Source organism: Glandiceps talaboti, chromosome 16 (assembly GCF_964340395.1).
Source record: "Glandiceps talaboti chromosome 16, keGlaTala1.1, whole genome shotgun sequence".
Classification (NCBI taxonomy): Eukaryota; Metazoa; Hemichordata; class Enteropneusta; family Spengelidae; genus Glandiceps; species Glandiceps talaboti.
Window position 1 is genome coordinate 3,641,238 of NC_135564.1, and position 22,067 is coordinate 3,663,304.

At 36.9% G+C, this 22,067-nt stretch overlaps 3 protein-coding genes across 3 annotated transcripts; 2 read left to right on the forward strand and 1 right to left on the reverse strand.

Moving 5' to 3' along the window:
- Positions 1 to 1,091: 1,091 nt before the first annotated feature.
- Positions 1,092 to 6,777, reverse strand: LOC144447543 (proteasome assembly chaperone 4-like). The gene is made up of 3 exons (XM_078137590.1): positions 6,276 to 6,777; positions 2,854 to 2,929; positions 1,092 to 1,624 (listed from the first exon to the last, which is right to left on the reverse strand). The coding sequence occupies exons 1-3, from the start codon at positions 6,453 to 6,455 to the stop codon at positions 1,506 to 1,508; spliced, it is 375 nt and encodes a 124-aa protein (XP_077993716.1). The 5' UTR covers positions 6,456 to 6,777; the 3' UTR covers positions 1,092 to 1,505.
- Positions 6,778 to 7,132: 355 nt separating this feature from the next.
- Positions 7,133 to 12,940, forward strand: LOC144447385 (tubulin beta chain-like). Its single transcript, XM_078137387.1, has 5 exons — positions 7,133 to 7,325; positions 8,778 to 8,886; positions 9,716 to 9,826; positions 10,363 to 10,478; positions 11,336 to 12,940. Exons 1-5 carry the CDS (start codon positions 7,269 to 7,271, stop codon positions 12,281 to 12,283), a joined length of 1,341 nt encoding a protein of 446 aa, XP_077993513.1. The 5' UTR covers positions 7,133 to 7,268; the 3' UTR covers positions 12,284 to 12,940.
- A 4,928-nt stretch (positions 12,941 to 17,868) lies between these two features.
- On the forward strand, positions 17,869 to 20,533 carry LOC144447020 (tubulin beta chain-like). The gene is made up of 4 exons (XM_078136882.1): positions 17,869 to 17,925; positions 18,922 to 19,141; positions 19,306 to 19,421; positions 19,583 to 20,533. The coding sequence occupies exons 1-4, from the start codon at positions 17,869 to 17,871 to the stop codon at positions 20,531 to 20,533; spliced, it is 1,344 nt and encodes a 447-aa protein (XP_077993008.1).
- The last annotated feature ends 1,534 nt before the right edge of the window (positions 20,534 to 22,067 follow it).

Consider the following 22,067-nt stretch of genomic DNA (forward strand, 5'->3'; position numbering starts at 1 on the left):
TCAGGCAGTATGTACACTCAGAGTTGAACAGAATCTACATTTACATAGCCGTAAAAACCAAAAGCCAGTCTTTCCAGACACAGCATCAGTGTTTACCGTTGTTTATCACTGTTGCCACATGAAACATTGACACACTTTTGAACTGCAATGATGTTTGGAATTTTTTCAAAGTTATTTCTGGCTACCCATCAGCTGTAAATGAACTTCAGATGATTGGATTGCACGATCCTGATCAAAGGTGGACTTTGTTATCACAGAGACATCATTGTCATCGTTTGATTTACTCAAAGAGATAACAGGAATAGATAGTCAAGCACTCTACCATTTATCACACAGTACATCAACAGTTATAAACTTCTTATAGTCAATTTTCACAATACAACATCAATAGATACCTTGTATTTACTATTATACCTTGTTTAATACATACTAATATACATACACTGTAACAATACTACTAATAATGAGAATTTATAATGTGTGTTTTCTCCTGAGAGCTATAAAAGGTGCTCACAGTGTTTACCCCTGACATGGATCAATGGCGGCACAATGACTCTTTATACTTCAAGTCCCTGTGGAGCATACACATTGCAACTTCTATCATACCAGATCCCCAATCATATACAGCTGGATTGACTGGGGCACAATTGTGATTCAACTCTTGCCAAAGGAATTCAGCCATTCTGAAACAAATGACAGCGATGGGACTCAAACCTGCAGATTCCAGTCGGCCACTTTAACCCTTCGTCTATCATGACTCCAAATACACTGTTGAGTTCACATAAAATCTGTATATCCATAATACACTTTTTATATCCTTCCCTGTCAGTTTGTACAAGTTATCAGCAATCAATAGTGTGTCACACTATCAAATATAGAACCAATCAGCCATGAGCTCATCAAATATGTCTACATAGATAGTCCATGAGAATTTAGTGATACAAGGCCAAAAAAAACTATCAACTACTCTACAAGGTTGTAATTAAAAAAAAAAACTTTATAAGGTTGATCGGGTGGGTAGCTTACTGGGCATCTACACTTGCCAACAAATGGTGCCTCAGTTTCCTGTCCTAAATGTCGCAATTCCCCCCCCCCCCTCCCCGTTGTTGAACTCCTATATTTTTGGGCCGATAATCATGCAGTACAGCTTTCACACGTCACCTATATTCATATATCTGTCCTGATAACATCACTGTTCAATCATCTCAAACCTGTGGGCATGGTGGGAGCAAGTTGACTGTGTGGAGGCATGGAAATTACAGAGGATTATCCTATTGTTAGAGGGATGTCACTGGAATAGTTTACCAGACAAATAGCTGTAACATCTCTAAGCAATCTCCTGTCTGGGTTGCCTCATTAAGATCTCCCATGAACAAAATCTCTAAAGCTGACGATTTTCCGAGACAGCGCCCTCTATGGCCAAACTATTTGTATTTCATAAAATACGACAGTCCCCTTGTGTTCTTTTCTTTGGGTTGACAATCATACTTCGTGTACAGCAAAGATCAGAATTTCTCTGGATGTATGTTCATTTCCTCCAATATTCTCTGCTCCACTAATGGCAGCATCATTTGTGTGGTTGGCAGGTTATAGCTCACAAATATCTGCTTCTTTGTTTTCTTGGCTGCAATGGAATGAGAAACATTACTTCAAGCCTCTATTATTCTGTTAGAAAAGTGTTATCTTAGCATCTAATGAAAAAGACTGGCCAGGTCAGGTTTGTGGTTTGGGTTTTATCAAATTTTCATCTTGGAAACACGTCTTCTTTATCACAGAATGTCATGTGACCCCAAAACTTGTATAATTATAAAATTCCCCTTATGACAAGTTTATTGTTGCCAATAAATTTTTCAAAGTTTCCACACCTCTCTGTGCATATTTAAACCACATCTATCAAACTATATTGGCTCAAATCTGATAATAAAACAGTTTTGTGTACATTTGTTTTCTATATACATTGTACATATATACTCAGATTGCAAACCATAACCATGAGCTACTTGTGAACAAGTTTGATCATGACAATCCCTGTACCTGGGTGTCACTCTGGCATTGTACAAAATCCCTGTACCTGGGTGTCACTCTGGCATTGTACAAAATCCCTGTACCTGGGTGTCAGTCTGTCATTGTACAAAATCCCTGTACCTGGGTGTCAGTCTGTCATTGTACAAAATCCCTGTACCTGGGTGTCAGTTTGTCATTGTACAAAATCCCCTGTACCTGGGTATCAGTTTGTCATTGGACAAAATCCCTGTACCTGGGTGTCAGTTTGTCATTGTACAAAGTGTGGTTGAGTGTAATTGTAGATGTTGCCATTCATCTTGTATTGTAACTGTAATTTGGCAGGTTGTCTTTTATTTCCATGTATATTTGTTTTGGGGTCCACGTTTATATGTGTTTGTCACCCTATTGTCAAAGTTAAATAAATAAATAAAATATATTAGGTGAAAGTTGTTGAAATACTAATAATTGGACACTGTATGTGTTAATTTGGGGTGGATTTTATCCATAAGTGGTAAAGTAACCGGTTGAAATTGTGATCACATTGAGGCCGCTTGTTTGGGGTGCGGACCCAAAAATCAATTTGATTAAACTTTTTCTATTATATTATTTTTCAGTTACACAAATATGTTTACCCACAGATGATTCAATACTGTTCAGGGTGTATGATATTATGGGTAAAACAATATATCTAACAAACCACTTTTAAAAAAAACAAAAACAAAAAAAAACTGTCAATTGCAGCTAGTGTAATTTACTGTCAAAGATAAAATGATCTATATATCAAAGTGTTCAAACTAGGTATCACCAGTCTGAAAACTATATGTAATCAGCTATGGTTTTGTTACTTACATAATTTCTGTGCTAATGATATTGATGGTGTGTCTGATACTTCTCCTAACAAACTTGAACTTGCTGGAACACTGTCCTGTAAGGGAAATGAAGAGAGAGTCATGGAAGAGATGAGGACAATAAGAAACAGAATCAGAACCAGAATCAGATTCTGAATCACTGCATTTACTCAACTTGAATACAGCTCTCAAAACCTATAAGTACAATAAAACTGAATAAACTACAATTCAATAATCAAAGAATTTTGAAAAAAAAAATTTCCACAGAAATTATACTTGTGATGATTATCGTCATGATTAAAGAGGCCATATGAATGTGGAAGCCATGACAAAATTGTTTTATAAATTAAAAATCCAAATCTTCATCCAATTGGCCACTTTAAAAGATAGTGAATCAATAACAACTTGAAACCTATTACAAAATACACTGTTTTTTGTGTAGGGAAGTAAGCAGGGAAATTTATTATTTTACCTCATTTCCCATCATTTTATCATTTTCCCAGCAATGCAATACCTGGTACAGCAAAATCAGCTGTACCATTTGGTATATTTCTCTATTATTGCCATCTAGTGAGATCAGTGTACTTTTCTTGCTTTATACGCCAGATGGTCAGTTTCTTTGCATCATGTAAGCTGTATTTATGTACTTACGAACTATTTTCACGTCAAAAGTCTTGCCAAAAATATAAACCTGCATTGTAGAGCGAGCAGAGTTTGTACAGTGTTATAGCTCTTTTTTCATTTGTTCTTACTGTAAAATATACATTGCATTCTGCTGGCCACCAGCCTCTCTTTCTATGAAATCAACATGTAAATACATAACAGATGTGGTGCAATTTATGTTTGTTATAGCACTTTGTACTTTTTTCTATACCAAGTACATCTGATCCTACAGGTCACCAGCCTTGATTTTAAATACATAACACATTTGGTACAACGTTATAGCACTTTCTTTGTACTTCTTACTATAATATATTCATTGCACTGCAGGTTACTATCCTCTCCTTAAACCTGCAAGTAGTTTCCAATGTAAATATATATGCAAAGTATACTGACATATCCATGTACAGGCATATTTAGGAATGACAATTTTCACTCACAGAATCAAAAATTTCTTGAAAGCGGATCCCACATTTTTGCCAGGATCATAAGAGATGTACTTCATGGGCTTTTGTCACTATTTGGACTATTTGGGATTCACTTGCAAGAATTTTTTTTAGAAATTTTCATTTATTAAGTATAAACCCAGGAGTCCATTAACATTCATTCTTGCATACATTTACTCAGTCCAATCATATCATTCATATTTCATTTCCTGATAAATGATCATACCACAACATGTAAAGTAATCTTGCTGGAAAATGAATACCAGACATTGAGACATTTAAGTAGAATAAATAATACTGTAATGTTTCACTTCCATCAAATAATTACGGAAATACAATCAATCAACTATCTGAGTTCTATTTAAGTACATGATATGTCACTTCTTGTATACAGGATACCAGTGACGATGGACAATGACTAGCTTTCACGTCTCATTTGCATGTCTGGGTAAGTTTCAAAATAGTTTGTTTCTCATCAAGCACAGTCTCCGCTATATATAGAATGAACTGTGATCTAACTAAGAATGACTCACTGTGTAATATCATTTGCATATCAAATACATTTCCTGAGACAAGGGGTATATAGTTCATACTATCAATGGCATGCATATAGATTGTTCCTTCTCTCTGTCACAGCATTTCCTCCATTACATTTGTACAATATATTCATCATCTGTGACCTGAATATTGGCAAATGCATTGAAATTTTCCAGCCTATTGTGCATGCAGGTATACTTGATAGTGTGTTTGCTAAGGTTCAGAACCCTCAATACCAATGGGGTAAAATCTGAAACTCGCATAGTTGTCCATACATACTACCACTGACCAGGTGTGGTAGGGGTGTGTGGCCAATGCTGTTAATCCTAGACCCTATTTTAGACCCATTTTGACCAAACACCAATACCCTATTTTAGACCATTCAAATTTTTAGAAGACCCTATTGTAGACCAAAATACATAATCACGAATATGAAAATATCAACCAGTGAATTAACTGGAGGAAATTCCAAGGAAACCCCCCCCCCCCCCCATCTAGAAATAATAATGTCTCCCTCCTCTCATGCCAGTAAAAACAATTTCTTCAAGACAATCATGCAAAGGCGAACACACACACACATCAAGTTTTTGTCTTCAGTCTCTTTTCTTGTATCTTCTTATAAATCAACAACTATTCATCATTTCTTCTAATGTTCAGCATAGGCCTAGTGTTGGTGTGTGTGTGTGTGTGTGTGTGTGTGTGTGTGTGTGTGTGTGTGTGTGTGTGTGTGTGTTGTGTGTGTGTGTGTGTGTGTGTCTGTGTGTGTGTTTGTTTGTGCCGTATGTATGTATGCATATATGCATGCATGTATGTATGTATGTATGTATGTATGTATGTATGTATGTCTGTCTGTCTGTCTGTCTGTCTGTCTGTCTCTCTGTCTGTCTGTCTGTCTGTATGTATGTATGTATGTATGTATGTATGTATGTATGTATGTATGTATATATCTATGTATGTATGTATGTATGTATGTATGTATGTATGTATGTATGTATGTATGTATGTATGTATGTATGTATGTATGTATGTATGTATGTATGTATGTATGTATGTATGTATGTATCTATGTGTGTATCTGTGTGTCTATGTATGTCTCTATGTGCATGCATGCATACATGTATATGTCTGTGTATGTGTATATGTGAGGGGGATGGGTTTAAGAATAAATGTTTTGATTGATAAAACAGGTAAAAAGAAGGGAGGGAGCTTATACAAGCACAGGAGGTTTATAGACAAGTACATGTATGTGGGTATTACAACCACACTACCAAACTGAACAATGGCATTCTTTAGCATATGAGTAATTTATTCTATTTGTTTGCAGGTGTGGTATCATTAAAACACAAATGTTATGTAGGACAATGTGACACACCTTCAAGATATCACTGACATGAAGAAGAACATTATTATTAGTCTGGATGCCAACGTGGTTTCTAACAAAACCATGCCAGGTCAATGTCCCTCAATCAGCACAATCAGTGAACCTCAACTGCTAAGGTGACATAAACAGTGTATAAATAGCACCCTGGGGTGACAAATATACCATATTTAGACATTACATTGTACATAACTGGTATATAAAATATGAAGAAAAAAAAACGTATATACCATGTGCCAGTTGACACAGGAACTAATGAGTGAAATGATAAAACATAGAAATATATGTATAATTTACATATAACGTTGACATCTCTTATTGTGACTCTTAATTAATTCACTCTCAATTCCAGGTGTCAAATGCCATGCCTGTCGCTGGATCACATGTGGTACAATAACTCACCATTTTTGTTGTCATAGCGACTGCAAGACTTGAAAAACTAAGTGTATCCGTTCCTACCCACAGGAAAAAACTATCAAGCAGCTTGACTACATGGAAGTGAACGAGTTGTTGTAAGAGGTTGTCGGAGAAATTGTAAACCTGCACACCTGGTGTTGACGCTGCTGCTACTGGTTCCTCCATCGACGTGTGTTTCTTGTAAACAATTGATGTCTTTCTAATCGGTTTTATAAATTCATAGAAAAAATTAGAATTAGCAGGCAGTGGTCTTAGCAAACTAGTAGTGGAATTTTCTGTTTTTAACACAAGACGGGTTATCAATAGAATATAATTTTAAACTTAAAAGTTAAGAAATAACATTCACGCTCTCTTCATGGAGGCAGCCATTTTCTGAACCCCTTAACCTCCTACTGATTTTAAAGTGGGCGGGGTTATCACGGATATATCTGTAGCACCATCTGCCGTGTAACATCTTAAACATCCAGACTATCAGGAAATCCGCGAAGCATCATTAGTGATGCAGATGTGATACGATATTCAAGAAACTGGCTTGAACTAGCGGATAAAATGCCATGGAAACATTACGCTTCCCGCTAATATGGGTCACTATAATTATTACTTCAGGGGTTTCCTGCATAGAGGGACAGTATCCATAGTCTCACATACAGATGTATTCTGTTCTCTGATGATTGATTTCGCAATATAACATATGCTAACTTTTAATTAGTATATAACAGTACTGCTATACAGAGAATTAAAAGTGATTATTATAGAAAAAATTGAAATTACACATCCCTAAATTTGTGGAAGTAATAGTATTGTCCAACATAATTCCACTGTATGAAATGGTAATACATGTGAACAGTCGTCTTTTCAGCGGTAAAGAATCTGTTTGCATTAAGGGAAGCGCCAGAACAGTTGACGTGGAAATACTGATGTACAAAGGAGTTCTCTAGATTTTCTACTGTGGTTAAAAAGAAACAGAAATCAGTCAAAATGCGCGAAATTGTTCACATGCAAGCTGGTCAGTGTGGAAATCAGATTGGTGCGAAGGTTCGTATATGAAATATAATTACAGTGTAGTGTACTGATTAATCTGGAAATTGCATGATATACAATGATTGTGTGATGAACACGCTTGTCACGGCCGCTGTATATTGGCGATTCATTGTGCGTAGCACGATTGAAAGTGAGGGGTTGTAAATACCTAGTGGGCCCCTCGTCTTACTTAGAATCTACAATTACACCGGAGCTTTGATCTAGTTTTAATTTACAATGATTCATATTCAATATATTCGTCTTCTGGAACTGTCATCAATGAAATGTCTGGAGATTTTCAGTGCCCTTATACCCGATGCCATTCCCGGGCATTTTCCCGATGCCTCGCCCTTTGTAGAACTGAGGTTTACGGCTGATTCTGTGTAACATACATCATGTATGTTAAATTAAGGCTGATTATTCAAATTGATGACTCATTTGCCCTTCCCCACCCTTCTTGTTTTTTTAATGCTGATTTTTTGTTACACTGAGTACCTGCAGACATTTCAAAAGACTGAAAAGGATATCCATCGTTATCAAATTTGTGTTTTTAGAAAATTATTTTACAAAAAATTATTTTATTTGTAACAGAAAATTTGACCTGTGTTTTAAATATAGATTTGTGAAAAATTTACCCCATCCATTGATTTATTGCATGAAAATTGTATGCAAGTCATGTAAAAAGTAAGAGTTCTTGGGCACGTTCTAATTATTAATGCAGAAATCCAAGGTCAGATTCAAGGAGGTGATTGTGTTCTGTGGCTATTTTCAGTATTTTTATAATTTATAAATACATGTAATATGATAGATCATCACACCTTAAAATATAAATATGTCTGACGGACCCCAATCCTACAAATAGCTGTATCAATGTCTCTTTTCATATGTGAACCTTCAAATTATGACGACTAGGTCAAATAAAAAAAATAGTGTTTCCGATAATCTGACTGATCCTACTTTAAGCCGTCGACTCTAAAAAAAAATTACATGCGAAAAGTTAAAATTATGACAATTTACTTCTATTGCCATGTAGATTTTCTGGCCAAAGTATCTTTAGTTACTTTTTTTAATAAAATCACACTTCAAAGAGAAACGATGTCATTTCAGCCGCTAACAGCACAGTCTGCATATAGTGTTTGTCTACTTCTGAATCACATAATTGTCTTCATTTACTTCTTTTACACCTCATCAACTGTTATGGAAGTATTGTAACCAACGAGTATCTTGTCATTGGGTCGAAGTAATTAAAAAAAATGAAATGTAAAATGAAATATAATCCCAAGTCATATTATCGGAAACAAACATTTTTTTTATTTTTGCCTTGTGTTATATGTACATATATTTGCTGATACTTGACAAAAATCTTCAATTGTTCATCTTGTTATTTTGTTGCAGATACATGTAATTGCCTCTATTGGAAAGATCGGAGATTATCATGATTTGATACCCTGTACACTTTTCTTCTAGTTCTGGGAAGTCATCTCTGATGAACACGGTATCGACCCAACCGGTACCTACCATGGCGATTCCGATCTGCAGTTGGAAAGAATCAATGTATACTACAATGAAGCTACTGGTATGTTCACCGGGTGCTCTCGATATCACTCTATCTATGCCTCGGTTTTCTTGGTTTGTTCTTGTGTTGGCAACAAATAAAGAAATATTAATAAAATGTGATATTTATAGGAACCATAAATGAAATGTACATTACCACTAAAGGAAATGATTGTGTTATAGGAAACATGCATAAAACATTGCATGTACAAGTCATTATGTATATTATTATACAGGCCACATACGTGAATACAGGGTAAATTCATGCAGATGTAAGGAAACCCACACATACATGCATGCATGCATACATGCATGCATACATACATACATACATACATACATACATACACACACACACACACACACACACACACACACACATACATACATACATACATACATACATACATACATACATACATACATACATACACACATACATACATACATACATACATACATACATACATACATACATACACTCATACACTCATACGTACATACGTACATAAACAAATATGTGGAGACTTTCTTGACCAAAATGTCTTTCTGAAAGACAAAAAAGTCTAGGTCATAGTTTGTTATTGGGCCCTCAATATACAACATTGGCAGCAGAAATGTTGTGATTTAAATCTAATTATTGACCAATCACATAAACAAGTGTATTGCAGCCATCATTCTTCATCAAAACCTGTTGCTGGACTACTAGTGTCCCTGTTACTTTTGTGATGTTCAGTACAATTAGTTTGCATCATATTTAACAGGGTAACACATTTGAAATTAACCATAGAGCTTAGAGAAGAGAGAGAGGTTCTGAATGAAAGTATGTTTTAACTGTTCTATTTCCATAGGTGGAAAGTATGTTCCAAGAGCTGTCCTTGTAGATCTGGAACCAGGAACAATGGATTCTGTTAGATCAGGACCATTTGGTCAAATATTCAGACCAGATAATTTTGTTTTTGGTAAGTTAATCCGGTCATCAAGGTGACCCTCTCATATCAGGTTTTCATTTCTGCAGAAAAGCAAATTGAAAATTCAAATAATATCACAAAGTGTCGTGAACATTGGCAGATACTCTACAAGTCTAGACTGTCTAGCATATATAATTTCAATTTGGGCTATAACATCCTCCAAAGACTCATTAAATGAACATAAAAAGTTGGCAATAAAATTTAATTATTGTGGTATAAAAAAAATCACTTATGGCATAACAATTTACTTCCATTTTGACACTTTGATAGTCTGTAAGATATGACTTTGCTCTATGCATCAGCTGTCATTCATGTATGTCTTTGCCTGCAATATCAAAGATTTTAGGCCTCACCTTGAACTTGCTGGTTGCACAGTGTGTGCAGGATATTGAACAGTTTAGTTTAGTCATGGTTTAGAAGCCTGATAGAGCTGAAAAACATGACATATAGTTGAACTTTGAACAGTTTGGCTGCATGACTCTCATTTTTAAGAGTTTTAAAATTTTGACATTTTCTACTTTCCACAGGTCAGAGTGGTGCTGGTAACAACTGGGCCAAGGGTCACTACACAGAGGGTGCTGAACTCGTAGATTCAGTTTTAGATGTTGTCAGAAAAGAGGCCGAGAGCTGTGACTGCCTTCAGGTAAAGTGTTCATATGATACATAAGGTACCAATGATATGATGTCTGCACTGCATTGTGGCACATTTGTTCATATCACTTTAAACCGTATTATGTAATGTTCATTCAATCTTGCTATCTTAAAGTGTAGAATGTACATTTTCTTATTGTTTTCGGCATGTTTGTATGAAACAGAGAGAGTTAACAGTAATCTGCAGTGTACTTGTTTTGAAAGATCTGTAGCATTGTAAACCAGTAACAGTTAAGTATACAAATTTTGCCCATTTTCAGAGTCTAATCTTACCCTAACCATACAGTAACTCTCTCTAGCTTACCCCTTCTTGTTAGTTTACTGAAAAACAATAATTCTATGCTAAGAAAACTTAAAGTAACTAGCCCAGTCTAATCAGGTTTTGATTTCCATAATTAGATATTATTCCCCAATATATTTCTTTTTCCGTTCAGCCAAGGAAAATATGATTGACCTAAGGGGCCTTGTCCACTATGAGTCCCCCCCCCCCTTTAATAGGGCACAAGTGTTTTCAAGTTGAATGAAGGAAAATATTTGGGAATGATATAATTATACCTCCTCAAACATAATTTATGAAAAAGGGAGAAACTTATGTTCAAACTTCTTTTCCAGCTGTTGCTAGATTGTACCAGACACCCTAAGTTATTGAAGATTGTGATACTTGTTGGTATCTACTTGGTCTACAAGAAAAACAATTCTCAAGTGATTTTTTTTTACTTTTATTTTGTTCTTGCTTTCACACCCTTGCTTGATAGGCTGTGATTAGTGATTTTGCAGATACTTTTAGTATCTGAAAAGCTAAAAGAAATATCCCAGTATATTCATCCTTTGTCCTTTTCTACTTAACAGGGCTTCCAACTTACACATTCCCTTGGTGGGGGTACCGGATCTGGTATGGGTACACTCCTCATCAGCAAAATCCGTGAAGAATACCCAGATCGTATCATGAACACATTCAGTGTTGTACCATCACCAAAAGTATCAGACACTGTGGTAGAACCATACAATGCCACTCTATCAGTTCATCAGCTGGTTGAAAACACAGATGAAACCTTCTGCATCGACAATGAAGCCCTGTACGATATCTGCTTCCGTACCTTGAAACTGACCACCCCAACTTATGGTGATTTGAACCATCTTGTATCTTCAACCATGAGTGGCATCACTACTTGTCTCCGTTTCCCAGGTCAACTCAATGCTGACCTCCGTAAATTGGCTGTCAACATGGTACCCTTCCCACGTCTCCACTTCTTCATGCCAGGTTTTGCCCCTCTGACCAGCCGTGGTAGCCAGCAATACCGTGCCCTAACTGTACCAGAGCTGACTCAACAGATGTTTGATGCCAAGAACATGATGGCTGCTTGTGATCCTCGTCATGGCCGTTATCTCACAATCGCAGTCATCTTCCGTGGGCGTATGTCTATGAAGGAAGTCGATGAGCAGATGTTGAACGTCCAGAACAAGAACAGCAGCTACTTCGTTGAATGGATCCCCAACAACGTTAAGACCGCTGTCTGTGACATCCCACCACGTGGTCTAAAGATGTCTGGTACCTTCATTGGTAACAGCACTGCTATCCAAGAGCTCTTCAAACGTATCTCTGAGCAGTTCACCGCTATGTTCCGTCGTAAGGCTTTCTTGCATTGGTACACTGGTGAAGGTATGGATGAAATGGAATTCACTGAAGCCGAGTCCAACATGAATGATTTGGTGTCTGAATACCAACAGTACCAGGATGCCACAGCTGAAGAGGAGGGTGAATTCGATGAGGAGGAGGAAGGAGAAGAAGAAGCTTAAACCAAACATCTCTTTTGAAAAATTGATGCCAAGACTTTAGATGCGCATATGTATACATTATGTTTGATGTATTTATGCTAATCATATTTCGTAGTATAAGAAGATAGATGTAAACATTGCTATATCATGTCTGCGATTAGAGATATTTATATTAAGTTTCATAACTTTTTTTTTCATTACTTCATGAAGCAATTTCTGTGTAAAGGGACATTGTAAACTGAAATTTTCTTAGTTTATGTAGAGTAATATGAAAAATATCTGTGATTTTGATCAAACAGAAAAATTCCATATCATTATCAACCAAAGGCAGAACTCTTGTATGTTGTTTTATGGGTATTATGTAAATGCTATAATGATGTCATATTTTCACTCTAAATTATTACATCACTGAGATAAACAATGAAGTTCTGGTGTGTGTCCCTTTAATTGAAATCAAAATAACTTGACAATACAAAAGTTAACATATTTTAGCATTATCGGTGATGAGTTTATTTATACCAATGAAGGTTAGGCATGTATCTTTGCATATAAGTTGGATATAAATCATCGCCAAGTGTACTTGTTCATCACCGTTCATGTGTCAAATGTAGTTTTTTCTGATAACATTTTTGTATGTCAAAATACATGTATTCACATGATGAATAAAGCTTACATTATGGAACAAATAAACTGACCATGTGCAGATGCTTTGTAAAGTATGTGTGGGAAGTGACATTGAAATTTTTAACAAAATAGTTGAATATATATATTTCATTCAAAAACGTCAGGATTGAATTTATTGATCAGGACTGTTCTACTCATTACTTTCGCACTTGTGAATGTATGTATGTATGTATGTATATATATATGTGTGTGTGTGTATGTATGTATGTATATATGTGTGTGTGTATGTATGTATGTAAATGAATGTTTTTATCCCCAGTTCTTGCTTCAATGTTGTCTTATCAGTGGAGCCATACAGATTACTTCTATCAGTCATTCTTTTGTTCAGGCTCAACTTCTTCTACATCTCTTCCAGACAGCTATTTTCTAACACAAATTAAAATTTAATCCTATTTCAACATGGCCCTTTGAGTTTCTGAAATTAGTCCACAACCCAAACTTAGTTTTATGGTTTTATGGCAGGATGTTATTTGGATTAGTTAAAACATATGAAGTGGTGTCCATGCTCTTGTTTCACACGGTAGCATCAATATTAAAGTGAAAACAAAACAGTTAGATCTATCTACAAACAAAAAAATGATGAAACCATAAGATATGTAGAATAATGGGACAACGTTATCTAAAAAGCTAACACTGTGTTTTATCTGTTATGCATTGTATTGCACTTAACCAGTAAATCATTCATTTGTGATTGAACAATTAAAGTTGTGATATATTTTATATCATAATATTTGCAGCAGATTTCCACTTTACGAACCATTTATGGTATTTCGGTTCACTGGTTGCTACACCACTAGTCAATTACATCCTTAGTTGATTGTCTTGGCAATATACTGTAGCTTGCCAGTGCGACATCAAAGTAATTTATCGGGTTTTAGGGCGCCCCCACGAGGCGAACATTGTGCATCTTGGTGGTGACGTCGAAACTTTCATTGATCTCAAGCAGGCTAAGTTATAACATGGCAATGCTGTAATATAACAAATACCACATATTGGTAGTTTAAAAGTAAAGCTAGACTTCATGGGGAATATGTCAATCTTCAAAGCTATATCGCCAAAGATAATAACTCATAACCACCCACCCCCATCACACACACCCAGCCACACACCGTAGAGAAAGAGGGTTAACGCCATCTGGGAACTGGATAGTCAAATAGTTCACCTTCATTCTCTCCATTTGTGCCCAACCCAAATGTAAAGGAAAGGGAAATTTTACTGTCAATAGTTTTGAACGGTTGGTCTTACTTCCTTTGTTTTTTGCCTTGAACAATTAAATCGTTCATAAAGCGGAATCGCAAGGAAAAACAGACAGGGTTACTAAAAGTCCCTTACTGCTAGGGCAAAGGTTTCAAATTCATTTACCATCATATTTGACTCTGATTTTTTATTTGTCGTTAATCACAGTGACACTATATATAGTAAAGGTGTTGCCTTTAGTTGTCTAGCCAAACAACATACTATTTGACTCAGACCACCTAGTCTGAGATTTTTACCACGTTCTTCACTGCATATGTACTGTTTTGATTCAGACCACCTAGATTGAGATTTTTACCACGTTTTCACTGCATATGTACTGTTTTGACCCAGACCACCTAGTCTGAGATTTTTACCACGTTCTTCTCTGCATATGTACTGTTTTGACCCAGACCATGGATGTATGCATACATGCTCAGACCACCTAGTCTGAGCTTTTTACCATGTTCATTCTCTGCACATTTACTGCACCATGCTTGGCACAGTATTAAAACTAAATTATTGAGAGATGACATTAGATTCAAATTCTTCGCCGACACCAACGATGGTAACCATATACCCTTGGGCCTATGTTATGACATACAAATAAACTCTCCTGTATACTACTATCGTGACAGGTGACTCGACTAGGGAAGGGAGGGGTCACTTGACCAAACATGGTTTGAAATCAATACGTTGATGACGTTTGAGTGATTCCGAAGAAATACCCGTGTATGCAGTCGCTTCGAAGTAGATTCCAACATGAAACTTTATCTCTACCATCATAACTATAGCTACATATTGTAATTTCTGTGATAAAATGATGCATAGTGGTGTTAATTGATTCACTACTGATTGGAAATATAGTAAACCGTACTTGTACTGGGTCGTACAAAGAAACACTTATCTACTAGTCTAGTATTTTGATAATGAGATATCCCCATCGGGGTCTCCATCGGCATAAACACTTTACATTGTAAAGAGACTGATGATTTGACTGTATGTGGCCAGTACCCCTGAGGCGTAGAACAACTCGTTTACTAATTTAGCACTGTGATTGAAATGTTAATGGTTTACATTTAAGAAGTTTTCACACCTTTCTTGAGTATGCTGTGTCTTCAGTTGAATCCCTTCTTACTTGTACTTGTCTGTGGTTGAATATAGTACTGATATTCTGTACCATACCGTCCAAATAATTAATCAGGGGAAGCTCTCTTTTGGGTTGAAGTGAGACCCCTTAGTTCTCTTATCATCAACCAAAACAATTGCTTATTGGGTTTCTCTCTTGAAATATATAGCTCCATCAATACATTTGTTTTATTGTGTTGGTTACGCGGGTGGTATAGACAACGCCCTCAACGTCCGCGCATACTTCTTACGAAACAGATCCCTTACCCGCAAGTGGCATTATAATTTTTGATAAACCCACTGTCCGATGGATTACTAAGCTCTAAGTGTATGTGGATCTCATAGTATATGCAAATATGTTTTATCGTCATCAATTAGTATAAAGTTGGTGGTCCCAGAGGCATAATATATGGATAACAATAAATCATAAAACCACCTGTTGGATTCAAAGTCTCTAACTTGAATTGAAAATGGTCTAAGTTCGTATGTGATGTCAGTCTGAAGTCCAAGTACTTAATCAGTCTGAGTAACAGTGAAGTGATCACGTGATGGTAATGATTAGAATCCCGGATGTGATGAATTGGACGCAGCAAGAGATTGATTAATCATTGAGATTGTGATGTGAATCACCGCGTGTAATTCTTCATGTAAAGAGAAGTTAGTTCAGCATTACTTGATTTTATTCACTGGTACTTCACAATAAAAATAATTGGAACATATTCTGACACCTAACATATTTCAATGGGTTCTCCAATGAAATTCGTCGAACAATATGTGTTTTAAGCTTGATTCATACCTGCCCATGCTATTGTTCAAGTTGTTTCTGTACCTCTCAACAAATGAGAACTAGTCTAGTCTCAAACGAATTGAAATCGCCTAAAGCAAAAGCGAAGATTCCGTATTTCTATCGTGTCATCAGCTTGATTTCAACTGAAGGTTTCATCAAACTTCAGACCATGATCAAACATTTTCTATAGTGGTGTCAGGCAGAGTTCACCGAGAGTGTCTTTAAACACATCAGTTTTCCAGTTCATGTTCTGTTGTAGTCCTCTAGCATGAATACATTAAGAATTCCTTCAACGCACTGAAGTTTACAATGTTTGTTTGTGTCTGTACACAGGAGTGTGTCATGTATTTGTATGTATGTATGTATGTATGTATGTATGTATGTATGTATGTATGTATGTATGTATGTATGTATGTGTGTGTATGTATGTATGTATGTATGTATGTATGTATGTATGTATGTATGTATGTATGTATGTATGTATGTGTGTGTGTGTCTGTGTGTGTGTGTGTGTGTTTAAGGGTTAATATCAAAACAAAAGTATGCTTTGTATAGGTCACGGGCCACCTATGCCATCTGTACAGTGTCATTGGTATTACTAAATATCGCATATTTGTCCACTAAGCAAGACAATGCATGACTAGACATATCGAACAAGAATTAAGAGGATAATGGTTTCTTAACAACATATTGTCATGTTTGTTAATTATTGTTTCAAACGTTAATTTTTATCTACTTCCGTGTTTCATACCAACAGTAAAATTTATAAGTGTGTGTTTACAGAAGTAACATACATATCCTGCATGACTAGAGGTGACGTAATCATTCGATTTGTAGTGATTGTTGTTTGATGTTTGGATGGTCGCTACGGACGGACTGGTAACGCCATTGAGGCTGATCACATTGCGGATTAATCAACCTCTCCTTCGAACTTCAACCCGTTGGGGTTTGAAAATCGTTACATAACGATGTAACATCATGACAAAGGAATTCCTCAGCAACCGTGATTTGTGTTTTTCTTTGTGCTATAGTTTGACCACATCAAAAATTCACCATCTGGACCTGTGCCAAATATTGATGGAGAGGCTCAGATTCCCCTTTCTCTTTTTCATTATTCTTTTTGAACGATTGACATTCTTCACATATGTTGTTATGGTGACACCAGAGTTAGAAATTTAAAAGTGCTATTTTGGTCGAAATAAAGACCTTGAAATATTTGACATCGGAAATCAGAGAAAAGCTATACAGAAAACTAGTTCGTAATTCGGAGGAGTGAAATGAATTAGACTTCAATGTTTGCAGCAATTCAATGCACATGCAGTTTGCTTTTGAATCCTAATTGTGACTCTAATTCATAATGGAAAGACATTTTGTTATTTTTGTTAACTATTATTTCTCTAGTATATATATTTACTAGTTTGTTTTAGCACCAAACACTAATTGCAGAAGAAATGTAGTTTTCTTAACGTATGCAATAACGATTCTATTCTTTTCTATTGTCATCCAACCCATGTCCCCTATTCATAAAGTAAATCAATCTCCAATTAAGGGACTATATTTCGCTTTAAAGAATGTACGTGTACGATACTGTTTCCCTAATTACCAAATAACATTACGTCGGAGGGATACAAACTTGAACAATGGAAGTCAAGAGAACAATAGGCTTGGGGTAACTTTTAAAGTTCGTAATCTTCACACGTACAAGTCATTCCAGACCAAGAGTCCAAGACATTCAAGAGTACAATCGTATAGGTCATCTTTAACGACAAACAAAATGCGTGAAATCGTCCATCTCCAAGCTGGTCAGTGCGGAAACCAGATCGGTGCTAAGGTAAGTTCAACTTTTAAGTTTTCTGGAAACACATCATATTTGTTGTGTCTGGCATGAAATTTTGACAGTTAGATCTGAACATAGCAACCATGCAGACGATGTTGGAGTCGGATTGAGATTCTTTCTCTGACTCTCCAAAATCGATCAATCAGGAGTAATTGGAAAAAAAAACGAATCAAAGTTCTGAATCTTATACCAACAGAGATTTCATCATATTTCAATGATCACTTTTGAAAATATTGTAGCCTCATCTTGATCCGTTGTTTATAACAGACAGAAGGAGGGAACTTGGTTACTTCCTAGTCTGTCCACTACGCTTCTGCTTCTGCTGTTTCTGCTGTTTCTGCTTGATACTGTGCAAAACATCCCTGTGGTTATCGCGCACAGGTCAGAGTAGAAATGATATCCCGTTGAGATACATCGTTGGCTGGTCGTACCTCCAGTGGTGATTACGGAGGTAAGGCGGTACAATTGAACCAGCTAACGATGTGTCTCAACAGCGCAGTTGACAGGCCAAGTACTTCTCTACTTCGATCTCCGATCTCTCCAACACCAAATGACGTAGAGTCAATTAGCTCCATTTCCTTACCTTTTCATCATCTAATTGTTCTTCACCGTGAAGCCATGGCCAGCTGAGAATTATCATAATATCTTGTCTGTGCTATTCGTACTCACAGTTTTTCCAGACATATTGCTTGCATAAGAAAAGCAAGCAACAAGCATTAGCTACAAGGTTAATAGCCACTTGACATTCAAACTTGTATGAGAAGTCTATTAACTCTAGTAATAAAATAGAGAAGTTCTTTAGACTTGGTTGGCTTTGAGTTGTGCCAGAGCAACGACTTTTGTTTACACTAATCTGGCCTTAGTAACGTATTGTCTTACCAATCAGAGCCTTGGGAGTACCAATCTCATTCAGCTTGATAAATGTCTGACATTTCAATGATTCACCATGTCAAGTTACTAATTTTGAGTCTTTTCGATTTTTATTTGTAGTTCTGGGAAGTTATCTCCGATGAACACGGTATCGACCCAACCGGTACCTACCATGGCGATTCCGATCTGCAGTTGGAAAGAATCAATGTATACTACAATGAAGCCACTGGTGGCAAATATGTACCCCGTGCTGTCTTGGTAGATTTGGAGCCAGGAACCATGGACTCTGTCCGTTCTGGACCATTCGGTCAGATCTTCAGACCAGACAACTTCGTTTTCGGTAAGTTCAATAGTCCACTTTATATGTCATTCATCGTGATTGAATAGTCCACTAAAAATCTGGAAAACTCTTCTTTTTTCTAGATCTTTCGAAAAGAAACGACAATATCAATTATATTTATTACAAAACATTTCTAAAATGTAGATATTTTCTACTTTCCACAGGTCAGAGTGGTGCTGGTAACAACTGGGCCAAGGGTCACTACACAGAGGGTGCTGAACTCGTAGATTCAGTTTTAGATGTTGTCAGAAAAGAAGCTGAAAGCTGTGACTGCCTTCAGGTATGTATGCTCTTTTTACCTTAGAACCTGATACTGTCATTTAATAGTAATGTTTCTTCTGAACTAGGCTATTCAAGTAATGTCGTAAATAACTAAAATAAAACCATATTTTTTCATTTATTATTTATCGCTCTGACGAATTCGTTTGTTTTTCCAAACAGGGTTTCCAACTTACACACTCTCTCGGTGGTGGTACCGGATCCGGTATGGGCACACTCGTTATCAGCAAAATCCGTGAAGAATACCCAGACAGAATCATGAACACATTCAGCGTTGTACCATCACCAAAAGTATCAGACACTGTGGTAGAACCATACAATGCCACTCTCTCAGTTCATCAGCTGGTAGAAAACACAGATGAAACATACTGCATTGACAATGAAGCCCTGTACGATATCTGCTTCCGTACCTTGAAACTGACAACTCCAACATACGGTGACTTGAACCATCTCGTTTCTGCTACCATGAGTGGTGTCACTACCTGTCTCCGTTTCCCAGGTCAACTCAATGCTGATCTCCGTAAATTGGCTGTCAACATGGTACCCTTCCCACGTCTCCACTTCTTCATGCCAGGTTTTGCCCCTCTGACCAGCCGTGGTAGCCAGCAATACCGTGCTTTGACTGTACCAGAGCTGACCCAACAGATGTTCGATGCCAAGAACATGATGGCTGCTTGCGATCCTCGTCATGGCCGTTACCTCACCGTTGCTGCCATGTTCCGTGGTCGTATGTCCATGAAGGAAGTCGACGAACAGATGTTGAACGTCCAGAACAAGAACAGCAGCTACTTCGTTGAATGGATCCCCAACAACGTCAAGACCGCTGTCTGTGATATCCCACCACGTGGTCTTAAGATGTCTGGTACCTTCATTGGTAACAGCACCGCCATCCAAGAGCTCTTCAAACGTATCTCAGAGCAGTTCACCGCTATGTTCCGTCGTAAGGCTTTCTTGCATTGGTACACTGGTGAAGGTATGGATGAAATGGAATTCACTGAAGCCGAGTCCAACATGAATGATTTGGTGTCTGAATACCAACAGTACCAGGATGCCACAGCTGAAGAGGAGGGTGAATTCGACGAGGAGGAGGAAGGAGAAGAAGAAGCCGCCTAAACGACTCTGACCTCAAACACATCAACACATAGAATGACAACCACTTTGTGACCATTAACAAACTACTAGTATGTGTAACAGGTAGAAGTGTCAACAAAACGTCACTGCCGTGGCTGCTGAAACTTCCACAACATAAGGACTAGATTTGTGTGGTTTTAAATGTGACTAATACATTGTAAATATCATACTTATAGAGCAACTCATATCTATGACAATAAAAGAACATTGACCATGAAAGGGCATTGACCTAAAAGGGCATTGACCCTGAACTCCGAAAGTTTAAACTTTAAAGATTTGTAAATACAATATTGTTACCTGCTTAATACCAACATTGCTTGTACAAATTGTAAGAATGAATAAACAGAAATATTTTTGTCATAATACCATGTCGTGACCAATGTGACCTGGTTGGAATGAGAATGCGTGAAAATAAGAGTATGTAGCATTATACAGCATATCATGTACATATGTTAAATAAAAGGAATGTGTGGAACTTTACTTTCTCATGACATTCACCTTATACTGTCCCTCTGTCTGTCTGTCTGTCTGTCTGTCTTCCTCTGTCTCTCTCTCTGTCTCTCTCTGTCTATCTCTGGCTGTCTGTCTGTCTGTTTGTTTGTTTGTTTGTTTGTTTGTTTGTTTGTTTGTTTGTTTGTCTGTCTCTCTCTCTCTATCTCTCTCTCTCAGCATATCGCACCATATGTGTTGCATTTTTCGTTTTGCCTTAGTGCAGCACAATAACTCTCACTATGTTTCCCTCTGTGTAACTGCCTATTTTTTCTCTCTCTTTCTCTCTCAGTCTATCTCTCTATCCGCCGCTCTGTCTGTCTGTCAGTCTGTCTCTGTCTCCCTCCCTCCCTACCCCCCCCCCCCCCCATATCAAATGTGTTGCTTTTATACTGAATAACTCAGTAAAATCTTAGGTAAAACATACCTAAATAATAACAAAGAAAACTGACCATTAGTATGAAAATTATTTAGAACAATAGCTTACTTTGCGTAAAACTTAGCGGCATTGAGACTTACACATTTCTTTGCATGATTTAGCACAACGGCTACATTTCAATGTCATTGGAGTGATCGTTGATGTGAATATGAAATATATACCAAATATTTATATACGTAATAAACTCCTTTTGCTTTTCCAAGACTAGCTTGGAATCTAGGCGAATGGGATTTTGTATTATAACGAATTCAAAAACCCCGTTCGCATTGTTTCCATGTTATTACAAGACAAATTGTCTCGCTTCGATTCACTGCCGATTCACACGTAATACCATGTATGTATAAGCTACTAGTATCTATAGCTAATAGATAGTCCAGGGTAATGCGATAACAATGTTTGACCGTTATGTGTTACATAAGTTTGAATCATTTCAAAACTATGTAAGGGGTGGTGAACATTCTGGTTGTGAACTGCAAAGTTCATCTTTGTGGAATTAACATTTGTATCTGCCCCGCGTTTAGCTATAGACCATACACGTGTACACATGGAGTATAAGCCCATAACAACAATTATGTCGTTCAGAAACAA

What these genes read in the sequence shown, in the direction of transcription:
- LOC144447543 (XM_078137590.1), bottom strand. Translation starts at nt 6,455, where the DNA reads ATGGAGGAACCAGTAGCAGCAGCGTCAACACCAGGTGTGCAGGTTTAC. An exon ending in TCGCTATGACAACAAAAATG is followed by an intron (nt 2,930 to 6,275) that starts GTGAGTTATTGT and finishes TTTCCCTTACAG; the next exon opens with GACAGTGTTCCAGCAAGTTC. An exon ending in ATCATTAGCACAGAAATTAT is followed by an intron (nt 1,625 to 2,853) that starts GTAAGTAACAAA and finishes ATTCCATTGCAG; the next exon opens with CCAAGAAAACAAAGAAGCAG.
- LOC144447385 (XM_078137387.1), top strand. Translation starts at nt 7,269, where the DNA reads ATGCGCGAAATTGTTCACATGCAAGCTGGTCAGTGTGGAAATCAGATT. An exon ending in ATACTACAATGAAGCTACTG is followed by an intron (nt 8,887 to 9,715) that starts GTATGTTCACCG and finishes CTATTTCCATAG; the next exon opens with GTGGAAAGTATGTTCCAAGA. An exon ending in ACCAGATAATTTTGTTTTTG is followed by an intron (nt 9,827 to 10,362) that starts GTAAGTTAATCC and finishes TACTTTCCACAG; the next exon opens with GTCAGAGTGGTGCTGGTAAC.
- LOC144447020 (XM_078136882.1), top strand. Translation starts at nt 17,869, where the DNA reads ATGCGTGAAATCGTCCATCTCCAAGCTGGTCAGTGCGGAAACCAGATC. An exon ending in GAAACCAGATCGGTGCTAAG is followed by an intron (nt 17,926 to 18,921) that starts GTAAGTTCAACT and finishes TTTTATTTGTAG; the next exon opens with TTCTGGGAAGTTATCTCCGA. An exon ending in ACCAGACAACTTCGTTTTCG is followed by an intron (nt 19,142 to 19,305) that starts GTAAGTTCAATA and finishes TACTTTCCACAG; the next exon opens with GTCAGAGTGGTGCTGGTAAC.